Genomic DNA, 12,821 nt, shown 5'->3' on the forward strand with positions numbered 1-12,821 from the left:
TTGAAGTGCGCAACGCTCTAAATGTTGCAAATGTCAATGGTCAGCGGCTTTTTATAGCCAATTGAGAGCTGGGCATATTTACACAGTTGTCAGCCTTCGCAGGTGAGTTGGCGCAGCGGACGAGGCTGGCATTGACCCGCATATGCCCAGGCCCAAATATTGATTCAGCCTAGTTGGTAAACTGGGAGAACAATTGAGATGCTAAATCAATTTAATGCAACAGAAAAAGTCAATTATGCACAGAAATTCGCACAGAAGTTTTTATCATTTGGTGAATTCTCCAAATGTAATTAATTTAAAACCGACAGTCGTAATTGTAATTGCATTTGTATTCCGAGCTTAAGGATGCCTGCTAAGGGGTGGGTCCATGTGTGGGAGTGTGTGTGTGCAGATAATCGCTTTACCGATTTCCGCCGATTCCAAAGCCAATTTGCCCAAATTTGATATTCCATTTCAGATAAATGCGTTGGCCGAATTGAATTTTACTTGGAGCCAAAGCTGCGTTAGCGTATTATAGTATAGAATAGGGAGAGGAATGTCAAATTAACTTCAATTAATGAAGCTTTAACGGTGTTGTATCTACAAGCTTTTCATACAGTTTTTTGTCTTTGCATCTAAGCTTTCAACGTTTTATAGCTTTCCAGGTTAGTTCTAATAAAATTCTTTTTGGTATGCCAATTTATGAATTAAAGACAAGGAATTTATAATACTTAAACAACCTCAAACCATGCAGAAATAGCGCTAAAATAAAGAATCTGTCAGATACTATATGGTAAAAGTTGACATATGAAATTATTAATGAGTACCTAGTTTATACAAGATCAAAATGTGCTCAATATCAAGCTGAATACAATCGACTTTTTGTATAATCGTTGTGGATCAATATCTAACACTAAGTTTTAAATAACATATGTTTCTTTGTTAAAATGCTTATTTCCAATATTACTGACGATAATCTAGACATTCAAAATACAAGTTCAAGCCGAAGGCTTCAGTAACCACTCAGTGGCTAATTTCAATTAGCCGTACGAGTAGAGAATCATTCGTTTTTCAGGTATCCCTAAAAATATGCTACGCTAATGGAAGACAACGAAGTTTGAAACAACATTGCCATTTGCTCATTAATTATTCTGAAACAAATAATTATCAGATCGAATTGATTGAAAGCAAGCTGGCTACTTTCTGCAATGCTTCACTGACTTCATTTTCACATTAAACCTCTTAAGCATTACCCCACCTCGCCTCGCCACTCTAACGGCCTGTCAATCAGGCCTACCAGCTAACAGCTTCGTCATCCGGTTAAATCCTTTTTGGAACCCAATTGAAAAATACTGCAAAATAGTGTTGATCATAAAGATATCATAAACAAGTTTCTGAGACTGAAATTCAGCCAGATTGTATATACTAAATATGATTAGTCTATGAAATAAAAAATTAAATAAAATAAATAAATACACTAAAGTAAGCAAATTAAATGTATAAATCATCGGTATGCCAAGAAAGTCCAACAAAGTAATCTATAGCATACCAAAATATGCCAATCATAAAAATTATATTAATATATGTGTAAACTTATATTAAAGACAGTATAGCTTGTATTATATTGTATGTACTTTCTTGTAAAGATATACATATACATATATAGATTCAGATATAACGAAAATACCTGATGCATGTTGACTTGACCTGGAACTAATAGTCATGACCACTAAGTCTCTCACTCTCACTCTCTCTCTCTCCCTCTCCCTCTTCTCTTTTCGCACCCATCTGTTTCTCTTTAGCCAGTTAAGTTGGGGTATCTGGAATTATTTACATTTTCCCAGTAATGCTGTCAAGTATCACTTACGGGGACTACCACCCAATCGGCAATTAACAAGGTTTTGGCCGCAATTCGCTAGTTTGCGAAGCGTTAAAAATTTGGTGGGCGGAAACGGAAATGCGCATTGTGCCACCCCGTCCAACTAGTAGATGAGGCAAGTGTTGACATTGCGAGAGTACGGGCGGGCATTGTGAAACAGTAGGCGAAGCAGTACAGTTTTAGCCGCCGATTTGCATACTGCTTAAAATGTAAATACAGATTCAACTTTATAAACATTACAAAGGCAGACGATGCGTGGGCGCTGCTGCTGCTAATGTTGGTGTTGTTGTTTCTTGACGACTGCGTCATGTAAACGTAGCAAAGGACACAAAGCAGAGTATTTACAATTGACTCCAATTCTGCTCCCCTACCATCCACTACCCTGCCCTGGCCTGCCCATCGCCGCAACTCATATCTACTCTCTGCGCCACAGACACTCATGAATAATGCAACTGTATAGGAGCATAAACAAGCATTTCATATTGCGGGGGCGTCGGCTGCATTACAAGCGAGAATCTGGCCGACAATTAAAACCACATAATGTTAATGCCAAGCGACAGTTGCTGCAGCTGAATTATGCAAATGCCCAGAATTTTGATAAGGGTTCTACGCACTCCCCAAAAAAACCAGCCCACGCACTCAGTCATTCACTCGAATTTGAAAATGTGAATCAATTGACAACAAAATATTTTTTTAGCATTTAACCCACTTCCAAAGAAACCGCTCAAATTGTAAATCAGGCGAAGGCCCAGCTAGCAGCTAGCAGCCAGAACGTAGAGCTCGTTCTCTTAGTCCAAATATATCCAAATTTACGGGTCTTATAATAGATAGATATAATCGAATTCACCTCGTTCTATAGACTTCGGTACCATATCATTATACCCTGAACCCATTTTCAATGGGAATTCAGGGTATAAAGGTTTTCTTCTTGATCAGGGGATGAGCTGAGTCGATATAGCCCTGTTCGCCTGTCCGTCCGCCCCTCCGTCCGTCCGTATGAGTGCGTCGATCTCAGAAGTTATAAGAGCTAGAGAACTGACATTTGGCATGCAGACTCGTGTGTACCATACGCATTAACAGTTACTAAATACCTCACCATCTCTTAAAACAAAATATAACTCATGAAACAAGATATCAAAATCATTTGTTCATTCTGCCACTAAACTGCATGCAAATGAAGCGGAACGACCAAAACATAATCCGAAATATGTAAAATAAAAAAATCATAAAGCCGCTACGACTAATTGAAAAAATATTAATTAAGATCTAAACAAAATTTTCTACAAACTGAACAAAAAGTTCCAGACTAATAAATATTACACTAATTAAAATTCCACTCAAAGAAATAAATAAACTTATCTTTCTCTCTAATATACGGAACGTAATAAAGGGACAAGTGATTTAATTTATAAACATTAGATATTAGCGAAAATAATATTTTGGACAAGCTTTAAGCTTATCGTATGTGTAGTCTAAGCTGCCATGCTTAAAGCTTGTAAAACGCTTTTTCTATTTATTAAATTTGGGAACCTTTTTCAAGTATTATAAAACATGTACATACATATATTGCTTATATTTACTTATATTTTTATACCCTGAACCCACTGAAAATGGGAAATCAGAGTATAATGGTTTTGTCGAATTGTATATAACAGGCAGAAGGAGACGTGGCAGACCTCACAAAGTATATATATATATTCTTGATCAGGGCGACGAGCTTGATTTAGCCCTGTCCATCTGTCTGTCCGTCCGTCCGTCTGTCCGTATGTTTGAACGAGTCGATTTCAGAAGATATACGAGCTAGACTTGAATTTTTTAAGGACCGTATTTTTAGCGCGAATTACGAGTTTACCTTTAAAAATCGATAAGGCATCCCATTATGTTTTTATAGATTAAAAACATTAAGTATAGTAGTATAGCTAATTGTGAATGATTTGGCATTTTTTTTAATTTCTCAAATATTCAATAGAATATGGGCAATTCTCTAGTGGCGAATGTGACATTCGTACGTTTTTGAGTTTAAAAAAACGAATGCCAAAAAATTTTTTATTCTGACGAATAGTGAATCCTTTAGTTCTTTATTAGCTCTATAATTGGTGCTAAATCTGATTTTAAGCAAATGTTGTTTTTCAAGATAATCACAAAAAACCAAGAGGTTCGCAGGCTACAAAAAACGTAAGTCGCTTTTTAAATGAACTGTTTAACCTGAGATTTTAGCGAAACCTTAAGTGGCAATTTATTACGAATAATTTTAAATTATTAGAGATTGGCACATCTTTACGTTTTTTATTTGATTCAAAAATATTGATAGTCGAATGAAACATTTTTCCACCATACTTTTTCTTCTTTTTTAATTTTTAGTAGTTTTACATGAATAAAAGCAGAAATGATTTTCAATATATTCTATTTATTAATTACTAGCTGGCCCGGCAAACGTTGCATTGCCCTCTATATTATTTCTAGGTAAAAAATTGTTGAAAGCTATGTTGTTCAGGTTGGGATACACTGATAAATTTATTAATCGGATTTTCATTCAAGCACCTAGTTGTAAACGACATTCTTCGTGTTTTGGTCGGGTGCAAGAACAAATAATGCGGATCGTTTGCCAACACGTGAGCCTGCCACGTACAATTGACCATGAGAAAAACACGCATTTTCTAGATTGAGGCCACAAATAGTCAAAGATTGGCCCTGTGACTTGTTGATCGTCATGGCGAAGGCAAGACGAAGCGGGAATTGAATTCGTTTAAATTCAAAGGGCATATCTGTTGAGATCATCGGAATCCTAGGAATAAGAACTTCCTCATCTTTAAATTTTCCTTTGAGTATCGACGCGTGAATCACATTGCTCATCAGTTTTCTTATCACCAAACGCGTTCCATTGCACAGTTTTGGTTGGTTTAAATTTCTAAGCATGCAAATCTTGGAGAATTGCTCTTTTCATAGCTGTGTTCATTTCTTGACGCCGGTCAAGTTCTTCCATATTGCCCATGAAGTATATTTGCAAGAATTTGTGCTGTGCATCTTCAATAGGTTGCAATGATCCAATGCGATGGCAAATCTGGCCTTGAATCTTTAAATTCAAAGCCATAGTTATAGTTAGATTTACAAACACTATTTACAGAAATCTAACAAACTCCATTATTCCAAATTTTTTTTGGCAGTCGTAGAAAATAAAATTTTTAATGTAAATTACCTTAAATATCGGATTATATCCGTCTCCAATATTTTCCGCCCCAAATTATGTCATTTGGAAACAGGCATTGTATTTTTGAGTGTTCGCTAGAAAATGTCGTGATTCTAGTGTTTCGCCATAAAGCAGGGAACGCAATGCCTCTGGTGGCGGGACCACTAATGGCAATGTCTCTTTGCCACTAAGACAGCACAAACCGGGCGTTTCACCAGCAAACTTCAATGCGCCACAATGCTGGCAAACAACGTCCATTGGACCAATGCAAACTAAACGATTCAAGCTATAGTCAATGGTGCAATCATATCGAAATGCTTCTCGATTCAAATCAATCCTTGAACCATTTCTTATTGCCATTTCACGGTCTGCCTCTCTTTGAGAAGCAGGAATTAAGGCCCTTCTTTGCTGGGTACTAACGCGGCGCCTTTCTCGGGCGATTTCTCGTTCTTCGTCAGATAATTGACTCGCGATATTCCGATGCCTAATTGCATTATGGGTCCGCCGGGAAAGATTAGATCTTCTTTAGCTTTTGTACGCACGCGCACAATTATGATTTATAAAGTTTAAAAGTCCAAAAATATAAAAAGCCAAAAATACACTTTTTAATAATTAACTTTTTTTTTTTTTTAATTTCGAATTTTGAATTTTTTATTTATTTTTGATTAGTCAGGTTTTAATCTTTTGATTTTTTTTTTAATTTTTGCAGATTTTTGATTTGAAATATTTATAAAGTTTAAAAGTCCAAAAATATAAAAAGTCAAAAATACACTTTTTAGTAATTAACTTTCTTTTTTTTTTAATTTCGAATTTTGAATTTTTTATTTATTTTTTGAACAGACAGGTTTTAATCTTTTGATTTTTTTTGAATTTTTGCAGATTTTTGATTTAAAATATTTTTCTTTTTGATTTGGAAAAAAAATTTTTTTTTTTTGTAAATGTTTTTTTTTTTTTTTTTTTTTTAATAGTCTTTTTTTTTTTGTTTTTTTTTTTTTTTTTTTTTTTTTTTTTTTTGAATAGTCAGGTCTGCTCGAGGCTGTGCCGTAGACTGACTGACTACATTTGTTTATTTACTTCTATACAGGACCGAAACTGTCACCGTTGTCAAGGCTACTGAGTATAAATGGAAATTTGAATCTTTAGGGAAAAAACCGCGTTTTTCAAGTACTCGTCAAATTTTTTCAATATTTTAAAGATCTACTGACCTACTCGTGGCGGAGACAAATCCAACAAATCAAAAACCATGAAAATTGGGCCAGCAGATCTCGAGTTATAAGTGTTGGAGCACTTTTACACAACTTTCTTTTATATATATAGATAATAAAATAGAGAATTCGAAGTATCATATTTCATTGCATCTCAATAATAAGAACAAAATGTGCAATAGAAATGCTCAAAACAGAACTTTTGCACATTTTCGGCTTTGTGTCTCAATATTTCGAGATGTATTAAGATCAAATGTAAAATTGGTTTATATTAGTTAAATTTGATGGATTAGTTATAAAAAATATGTTAGCAGAACATGCTTTTATTGACTTTGAATGTTTTGGCTGCGGTTGACCTTTCGGGAGAAATGCCCATATGTAGATTATATGCTGAAAGTTAAAAAATAATAAAATATTTCTATACGTGGGCACACATACATTCAGAATTATACCACATCAGCAGTTAGTTTAATTTAGACTTGGTAGATGGCGCTGCAGCAGTGAATCTATTTGCTATCGCATAGTTAAGAAGTGAAGTGGCGTGATTAGCAGCGCGACACTCGATCGGGAAGTCTCGGGTTCGACTCCAGAGCGCGCAATTTATGTATATATTGTTAATTGTTTCAAAATAAATGACTTTATTTATTTTATTTATATTTTTAATTAAATCGAAATAGAAATGTTAACCATGCTAACCATGCTACTTGTAAATGAAATAATATAAGTACATCTCTATATATATTTATCAGTATGTTCTTAAACCATAAGCATAACAATCACATTCATATTTTCATATTGATTATAAATATGTGTTTTACTGAACATCAAAAAAGTGTACCCAATCTATGTTTTCAAATATCAAAGAAAAGCATAAATTTCAGTTATTAAAGTCTCCAAGTTGTTCGGACCACAGTTTGAATAATAATTTCATTTGATTACCTATCGTTCAGCTTGCAAGTTTAAAGCATTTGCAACGATAGCAGCTTTTTCAACGAAAGCTTTACGTTGATTTCCCTTATTATGAAATCCATGGGTGGAAAGTGTTTATAAGGCTGCGCAGTGTGAAGCTTTCCAGAAGATTCAAGAAATCACTTAGAGCGCGCCAATGTGGGAGACGATTTAAATAATTCAAGTGTAATTTTCAATATAAGACTCAATAGAAAATGGTGAAGTTGTCCGTGGACGAAATACACGGCCTAATGCAGAAGAAGCGTAATATACGTAACATATCTGTTATAGCGCATGTGGACCATGGTAAATCGACGCTGACTGATTCGCTGGTCTCAAAGGCGGGTATTATAGCGGGCGCCAGGGCTGGTGCCATGCGATTCACGGATACCCGCAAAGACGAGCAAGAGCGTTGTATTACGATCAAGTCAACGTAAGTTCGACAAAGACTATTTAATCTTCATCTTCATTATTTAATAATTTCCGAATGCCGTCATCAGTGCCATTACCATGTACTTTGAGTTAATGAATGAGGACTTGCGCTTCATCACGAATACGGATCAGCGGGAAGATGACACGAATGGTTTTCTCATCAATCTGATCGATTCACCTGGTCATGTGGACTTCTCCTCAGAAGTAACTGCAGCACTTCGAGTCACCGACGGCGCCCTAGTTGTTGTGGATTGTATTTCTGGAGTTTGTGTGCAGACAGAGACAGTGCTAAGGCAAGCGATTGCTGAGCGAATTAGACCCATTCTCTTCCTCAATAAAATGGATCGAGCTTTGCTCGAGCTTCAATTGAACTCTGAAGAGCTGTACCAAACATTCCAGCGCATTGTGGAGAACGTCAATCTTATCATAGCCACCTACAATGATGATAGCGGTCCCATGGGTGATATCTTTCTTGACCCTTCGAAGGGCTCCGTCGGATTCGGTTCAGGTCTACACGGCTGGGCATTCACTTTGAAGCAATTTGCCGAGATGTATGCTGATAAGTTCAGGATCGATGTGGATAAGTTGATGAAGCGGTAAGCTCTCAATACAATCTCAATTCTAATTTATTATATTCAAGTCATTAAACTAATTTATACGGCTTTGCCTTTTTAAAAACCAAGAACAATTTTTATTTCACAGTTAGAATTAGAATCTAGATACAAATTAGTTTCTAAAACTTGTCTTCTATATTTTGTTATTTATATATATTACACATACTTGATGTTTCCTTAACTTGTATTTAAATGTATTTCATTTGAAAATTTCTTCCATAGATTTTGGGGCGACAATTTCTTCAATGTAAAAACGAGAAAATGGCAAAAGCAAGAAGATTCGGATGCCAAACGATCATTTTGCCTTTACATTCTCGACCCCATTTATAAAGTATTTGATGCCATAATGAACTACAAAACAGAACAAATTTCGGGATTATTAGAGAAGATAGGTGTTAAACTGCAGCCGGACGAGCAAGAACAACAGGGGAAGGTGTTACTTAAGACGGTGATGCGCAATTGGTTGCCAGCAGGCGAAACTCTCCTCCAGATGATCGCCATCCATCTCCCCTCACCGGTTGTAGCCCAAAGGTATCGCATGGAACTGTTGTACGACGGTCCTCACAGTGATGAAGCGGCGGTTGCCATTAGAAATTGCGATGCAGAAGGTCCATTAATGATGTACGTCTCCAAAATGGTACCTACCTCAGACATAGGACGTTTCTATGCATTTGGCAGAGTGTTCGCTGGCAAGGTGGTTACCGGACAGAAGTGCCGCATCATGGGGCCTAACTACGTTCCCGGCAAGAAAGAGGATCTGTACGAAAAGTCAATTCAACGTACGGTCTTGATGATGGGGCGTGCAGTGGAGGCCATTGAAAACGTGCCAGCAGGAAATATTTGCGGATTGGTTGGTGTAGATCAATTCCTAATTAAAACAGGCACAATCACAACCTTCAAAGAGGCATACAACATGAAGGCAAGTCAAGTCTGTCTTTCTCAAAACAATAATTCTCTTTTAAAATTTATATTTATTCCTCTGAAGGTAATGAAGTTCTCCGTATCGCCCGTTGTGCGTGTAGCCGTTGAGCCCAAAAACCCAGCTGATTTGCCCAAGCTTGTAATTGGTCTGAAGCGTCTGGCCAAATCCGATCCCATGGTGCAGTGCATAATTGAGGAGTCCGGCGAGCATATTATTGCAGGCGCTGGTGAATTGCATTTGGAGATTTGCGTTAAAGATCTGGAGGAAGATCATGCCTGTATTCCACTCAAAACGTCAGATCCTCTAGTTTCATATCGTGAAACTGTCCTTGAGCAATCTAACCAAATGTGCCTGTCCAAGTCTCGTAACAAGCACAATCGTTTGACTATGAGATCCGAACCGATGCCCGACGGCTTGGCCGAGGACATTGACAATGGCGTTGTCTCAGCCAGAGAGGAGTTCAAGAAGCGGGCACGTCTTCTCAGTGAGAAGTATGGCTATGAAGTGAGTGAAGCGCGCAAAATCTGGAGCTTTGGTCCCGATTGCACTGGCGCCAACATCATTGTGGATTCTACCAAATCGGTTCAGTATCTGAACGAGATCAAGGACTCGATTATCGCCGGTTTTCAGTGGGCAACCAAGGAGGGTGTATTGGCTGAAGAAAACATGCGGGGTGTACGCTTTGATATACACGACGTGGTTGTCCATGCTGATGCAGTGCATCGAAGTGGTAGCCAAATCATCCCAACAACGAGACGTTGCATTTACGCCTCAGCAATCACAGCGAGTCCACGTCTACTGGAACCAGTGTATCTGTGTGAAATCCAATGTCACAATTTGGCTGTTGGTGGCATACACAAAGTACTCAGCCGACGTCGTGGTCATGTCTTTGAGGAGTCTCCAGTGCCTGGAACACCCATGTATGTGGTTAAATGCTTTTTGCCGGTCAACGAATCCTTCGGTTTCACTGCCGAGTTACGTACCAACACACGGGGACAGGCCTTTCCTCAATGTGTCTTCGATCATTGGCAGTTGTTGCCGGGAGATCCATCCGAGCCCACCTCTAAGCCTTATGAAATTATTCAGGCGACGCGTGCACGCAAGGCTCTTAAACCCGGTTTACCAGACCTTACACAATATTTGGACAAATTGTAACGTAGGGCGAAATCGAGTTTAACAATTTTATTAACAATGACAGTTTTCTATTAAAACGAAAAATACATACCTTATTTATTTGTATCCATTTGATTCAAATTTTTAATTAGGTAGGAAATCTAGTCAGAAGTGGTACCGCATGAAAATGCGATAGCTATCGCATGTTATGGCGACACCATATTTATCGATATCGCGCATGTGCTTTTGCTATTGCCATAATTGCTGTTGAATGCAATCTGCATTAGAAACAAACGTTAAATATGCCAACTGAAGAACAGGATCCGGTCGAGTTGATGCTGAAAAAAACAGGCTGCATTGAGCTACACTATAAGGTGCAGGAGTGCATTGCAGAGACGGGCGACTGGCGCATGTGTCAGGACAAAGTGAAAGAGTTCAAGGCGTGCATGCAAAAATATGTGGATGAACAGTCCAAGAAATATGCCAATGTTAAGTAAAATTATAACTAAACTCTTCGGTACCAGCATTATCTCAAACCCAACAAAACTGGCACTAATCGTGCGCGGAGATCTGAAGATGAGCAAAGGAAAAACAGCGGCACAGTGTGCACACGCAGCCATCCTGTGCTACCAAAGCGCATCCCATGGCAGCGAGATGCAAAATGTTTTACTCCAGCGCTGGTGCCGAATGGGACAGCCTAAAATTGTTCTCCGAGTGGACAACTACGAACAGTTAAATGACCTACAGCAGCGGGCACAAGAGGCGAACGTAGTTGCTGCCTTGGTAAGAGACGCCGGGCGTACACAGCTGGAGCCTGGAACAGCTACGGTGCTTGGACTGGGACCTGCAACAGCTGCCGATGTTGATAAGCTAGTTGCCCATTTAAAACTTTTATAAATACCATCCATATGTAACCAACTGATTTGTTTGTAAATTATGTAATTAATAATAACATCGGTCTATACAACTATCAAGTTTTTAGATTTGCCTGAGTAATTGAAGTATACGCTATAAATTATCATTGTTGTTTTTCTTTTTTTTTTACGAAAATAAGTATTTATAAAAAAAATTTGGTGAATAAAATTACTGAAATTAATATTTTACTACAATCGATTTGACAAAAATTTAAGTTATCGAAGTTTTGAAAAACTGTAATCTGAGCGCGGTAAATAACGACATCTCTAAGGATGCGAATGAATTTTGTACTCCGTTTGGCCATTTCCAAGCTTAGAGCTGTTGAAATACACGTTCATGAATTTCTCTTACCCCCGGACATTGTGGTTATGGTTAAAGACACTGCTTGACCAAACATTTCCACCAAATCCGAAGTTACTCGTTCTGTTATCTGGCGCAGTTTTCCATTCGATTCTCCGCAGATAAGGCGCTCAATTCGGGGCGTAGGACACTGAACCAAAACTGATGTATAGACCACACCTATAAGAAGAGAGCATGGATTACAAGAATAATTTAATTAGGCCTGCGGGGAATTACGGTTCTCCACATTGTAGTACTCCAGCTCGCATTTCAGATTATAGGGAATTTCTTGTGGCAGATAATCCAGTAAACGTGCTCGCACACTCTCCACAATTAAAGTTTCGGGTGTTTCATCTGTATAGACGTCAGCTGGATAGACCCAACGTCTTGGCTTGGCACAGTCAACCAGATAGTCCTGCAGCTCTTGTAGACCACTGCCGGTGATGGAGGATACCAAGAAGACATCACTAAAGTGATTCCAACTAGTTTCTCGTTGATTCAAACGCACGCCCACTGATTCGCTCGGCAGGGAAATCTTTTTAATAGCACTTTTGCTACGCAGAGTATCGTTAGTCAAAGTTTTAATCAAGTCCAAGAGGACACGCTTTGATTTCAAAGCATCCACTTTGTTGAGCACCAGTAAGCTGGGCAGTTGAGCATAGGTCTTTAATGTGTCAATCACTGTGGGATGCAAACTTTTTCGCGTCCAACTGTTCGACGCGTCCTGCATAACAGCTATAATATCCGCATGTTGAATGGCATGACGATAAGCACTTTTAAAGCTCTGCTCCAAATGATGTTTTCGTATTTCATGCTGAGTGACCAAGCCGGGCGTGTCGTAGAATACCAGCTGTGTCTGTCCCGTGGTCAAAATCGCAGTGTTTGCTTTACGAGTAGTGTGCACCTTACCTGAAGTGGGACAAACCTAAAAAAGAGATTAGTTTAGATTTTAGATTGACAACTATTTGTTTTTCACCTTATGGTTAATTATGTTGTTGATAAAAGTACTTTTTCCAACATTTGGGACTCCAATTACGGCTATGTGCAGAGATCTCTGCTTATGTTCCTTGTTGTTGTTCTTGTTGTCAAGCTCCTCTGTAGGTTGTACAGGCGGTGTTGTCGATTGAATATTTTCTCCACTAGACTGTGTTGTTGCAGATAATCTACGTACACCTGTTATCCATAAATTGTTTTTATTGCATTTAAGCAACTTTAAAGAATTTGTTAGCCAATATGAATGCATCGCGGTAATGTGACTGGCAAATCTATCGATAGCTATTGATGTTTT

At 38.1% G+C, this 12,821-nt stretch overlaps 4 protein-coding genes and 1 long non-coding RNA gene across 8 annotated transcripts; 3 read left to right on the plus strand and 2 right to left on the minus strand.

The window, feature by feature from the left end:
- Positions 1 to 6: 6 nt before the first annotated feature.
- On the plus strand, positions 7 to 10,405 carry LOC108616781 (eukaryotic translation elongation factor 2-like). Of its 3 annotated transcripts, none has more exons than XM_089471441.1 (4): positions 7 to 102; positions 7,490 to 7,631; positions 7,699 to 8,226; positions 8,467 to 10,405. In XM_089471441.1, exons 2-4 carry the CDS (start codon positions 7,573 to 7,575, stop codon positions 10,319 to 10,321), a joined length of 2,442 nt encoding a protein of 813 aa, XP_089327567.1. In that variant the 5' UTR covers positions 7 to 102; positions 7,490 to 7,572; the 3' UTR covers positions 10,322 to 10,405. The 3 variants fall into 3 exon arrangements, with proteins under 3 accessions (XP_089327567.1, XP_017867699.1, XP_089327566.1); XM_089471440.1 differs by lacking the exon at positions 7 to 102 and having other exon boundaries at positions 7,241 to 7,631; positions 8,467 to 9,163; positions 9,230 to 10,405; XM_018012210.2 differs by lacking the exon at positions 7 to 102 and having other exon boundaries at positions 7,239 to 7,631.
- On the minus strand, positions 4,341 to 6,395 carry LOC149268869 (uncharacterized). Its single transcript, XR_016270540.1, has 2 exons — positions 5,055 to 6,395; positions 4,341 to 4,931 (listed from the first exon to the last, which is right to left on the minus strand). It is a non-coding gene; the product is annotated as an uncharacterized LOC149268869 (long non-coding RNA).
- On the minus strand, positions 8,293 to 12,787 carry LOC108616785 (GTPase Era, mitochondrial). 2 transcript variants are annotated; one of them, XR_016270538.1, is made up of 5 exons: positions 12,542 to 12,692; positions 11,771 to 12,458; positions 10,392 to 11,713; positions 10,150 to 10,294; positions 8,293 to 10,073 (listed from the first exon to the last, which is right to left on the minus strand). XR_016270538.1 is itself a non-coding variant. In XM_018012214.2 (3 exons), exons 1-3 carry the CDS (start codon positions 12,774 to 12,776, stop codon positions 11,529 to 11,531), a joined length of 1,140 nt encoding a protein of 379 aa, XP_017867703.1. In that variant the 5' UTR covers positions 12,777 to 12,787; the 3' UTR covers positions 11,362 to 11,528. The 2 variants fall into 2 exon arrangements, 1 of the variants encoding a protein (XP_017867703.1); XM_018012214.2 differs by lacking the exons at positions 8,293 to 10,073; positions 10,150 to 10,294 and having other exon boundaries at positions 11,362 to 11,713; positions 12,510 to 12,787.
- Positions 10,582 to 10,776, plus strand: LOC108616790 (uncharacterized). Its single transcript, XM_018012219.2, has one exon. The coding sequence runs from the start codon at positions 10,582 to 10,584 to the stop codon at positions 10,774 to 10,776; it is 195 nt and encodes a 64-aa protein (XP_017867708.1).
- On the plus strand, positions 10,736 to 11,375 carry LOC149268870 (peptidyl-tRNA hydrolase 2, mitochondrial). Its single transcript, XM_089471449.1, has one exon. It carries the CDS (start codon positions 10,736 to 10,738, stop codon positions 11,174 to 11,176), a length of 441 nt encoding a protein of 146 aa, XP_089327575.1. The 3' UTR covers positions 11,177 to 11,375.
- Positions 12,788 to 12,821: the final 34 nt, after the last annotated feature.

Source organism: Drosophila arizonae, chromosome 5 (assembly GCF_054131065.1).
Source record: "Drosophila arizonae isolate 15081-1271.41 chromosome 5, UAZ_ARI_1.0, whole genome shotgun sequence".
Taxonomy (NCBI): Eukaryota; Metazoa; Arthropoda; class Insecta; order Diptera; family Drosophilidae; genus Drosophila; species Drosophila arizonae.

Coding starts and splice junctions, on each gene's coding strand:
- LOC108616785 (XM_018012214.2), bottom strand. CDS start 12,776: ATGCATTCATATTGGCTAACAAATTCTTTAAAGTTGCTTAAATGCAAT. Junction 12,459..12,509: donor ACAACATAATTAACCATAAG/GTGAAAAACAAA, acceptor TCTCTTTTTTAG/GTTTGTCCCACTTCAGGTAA. Junction 11,714..11,770: donor GTACTACAATGTGGAGAACC/GTAATTCCCCGC, acceptor CTCTTCTTATAG/GTGTGGTCTATACATCAGTT.
- LOC149268870 (XM_089471449.1), top strand. CDS start 10,736: ATGTGGATGAACAGTCCAAGAAATATGCCAATGTTAAGTAAAATTATA.
- LOC108616790 (XM_018012219.2), top strand. CDS start 10,582: ATGCCAACTGAAGAACAGGATCCGGTCGAGTTGATGCTGAAAAAAACA.
- LOC108616781 (XM_018012210.2), top strand. CDS start 7,414: ATGGTGAAGTTGTCCGTGGACGAAATACACGGCCTAATGCAGAAGAAG. Junction 7,632..7,698: donor TGTATTACGATCAAGTCAAC/GTAAGTTCGACA, acceptor TGCCGTCATCAG/TGCCATTACCATGTACTTTG. Junction 8,227..8,466: donor GTGGATAAGTTGATGAAGCG/GTAAGCTCTCAA, acceptor TTTCTTCCATAG/ATTTTGGGGCGACAATTTCT.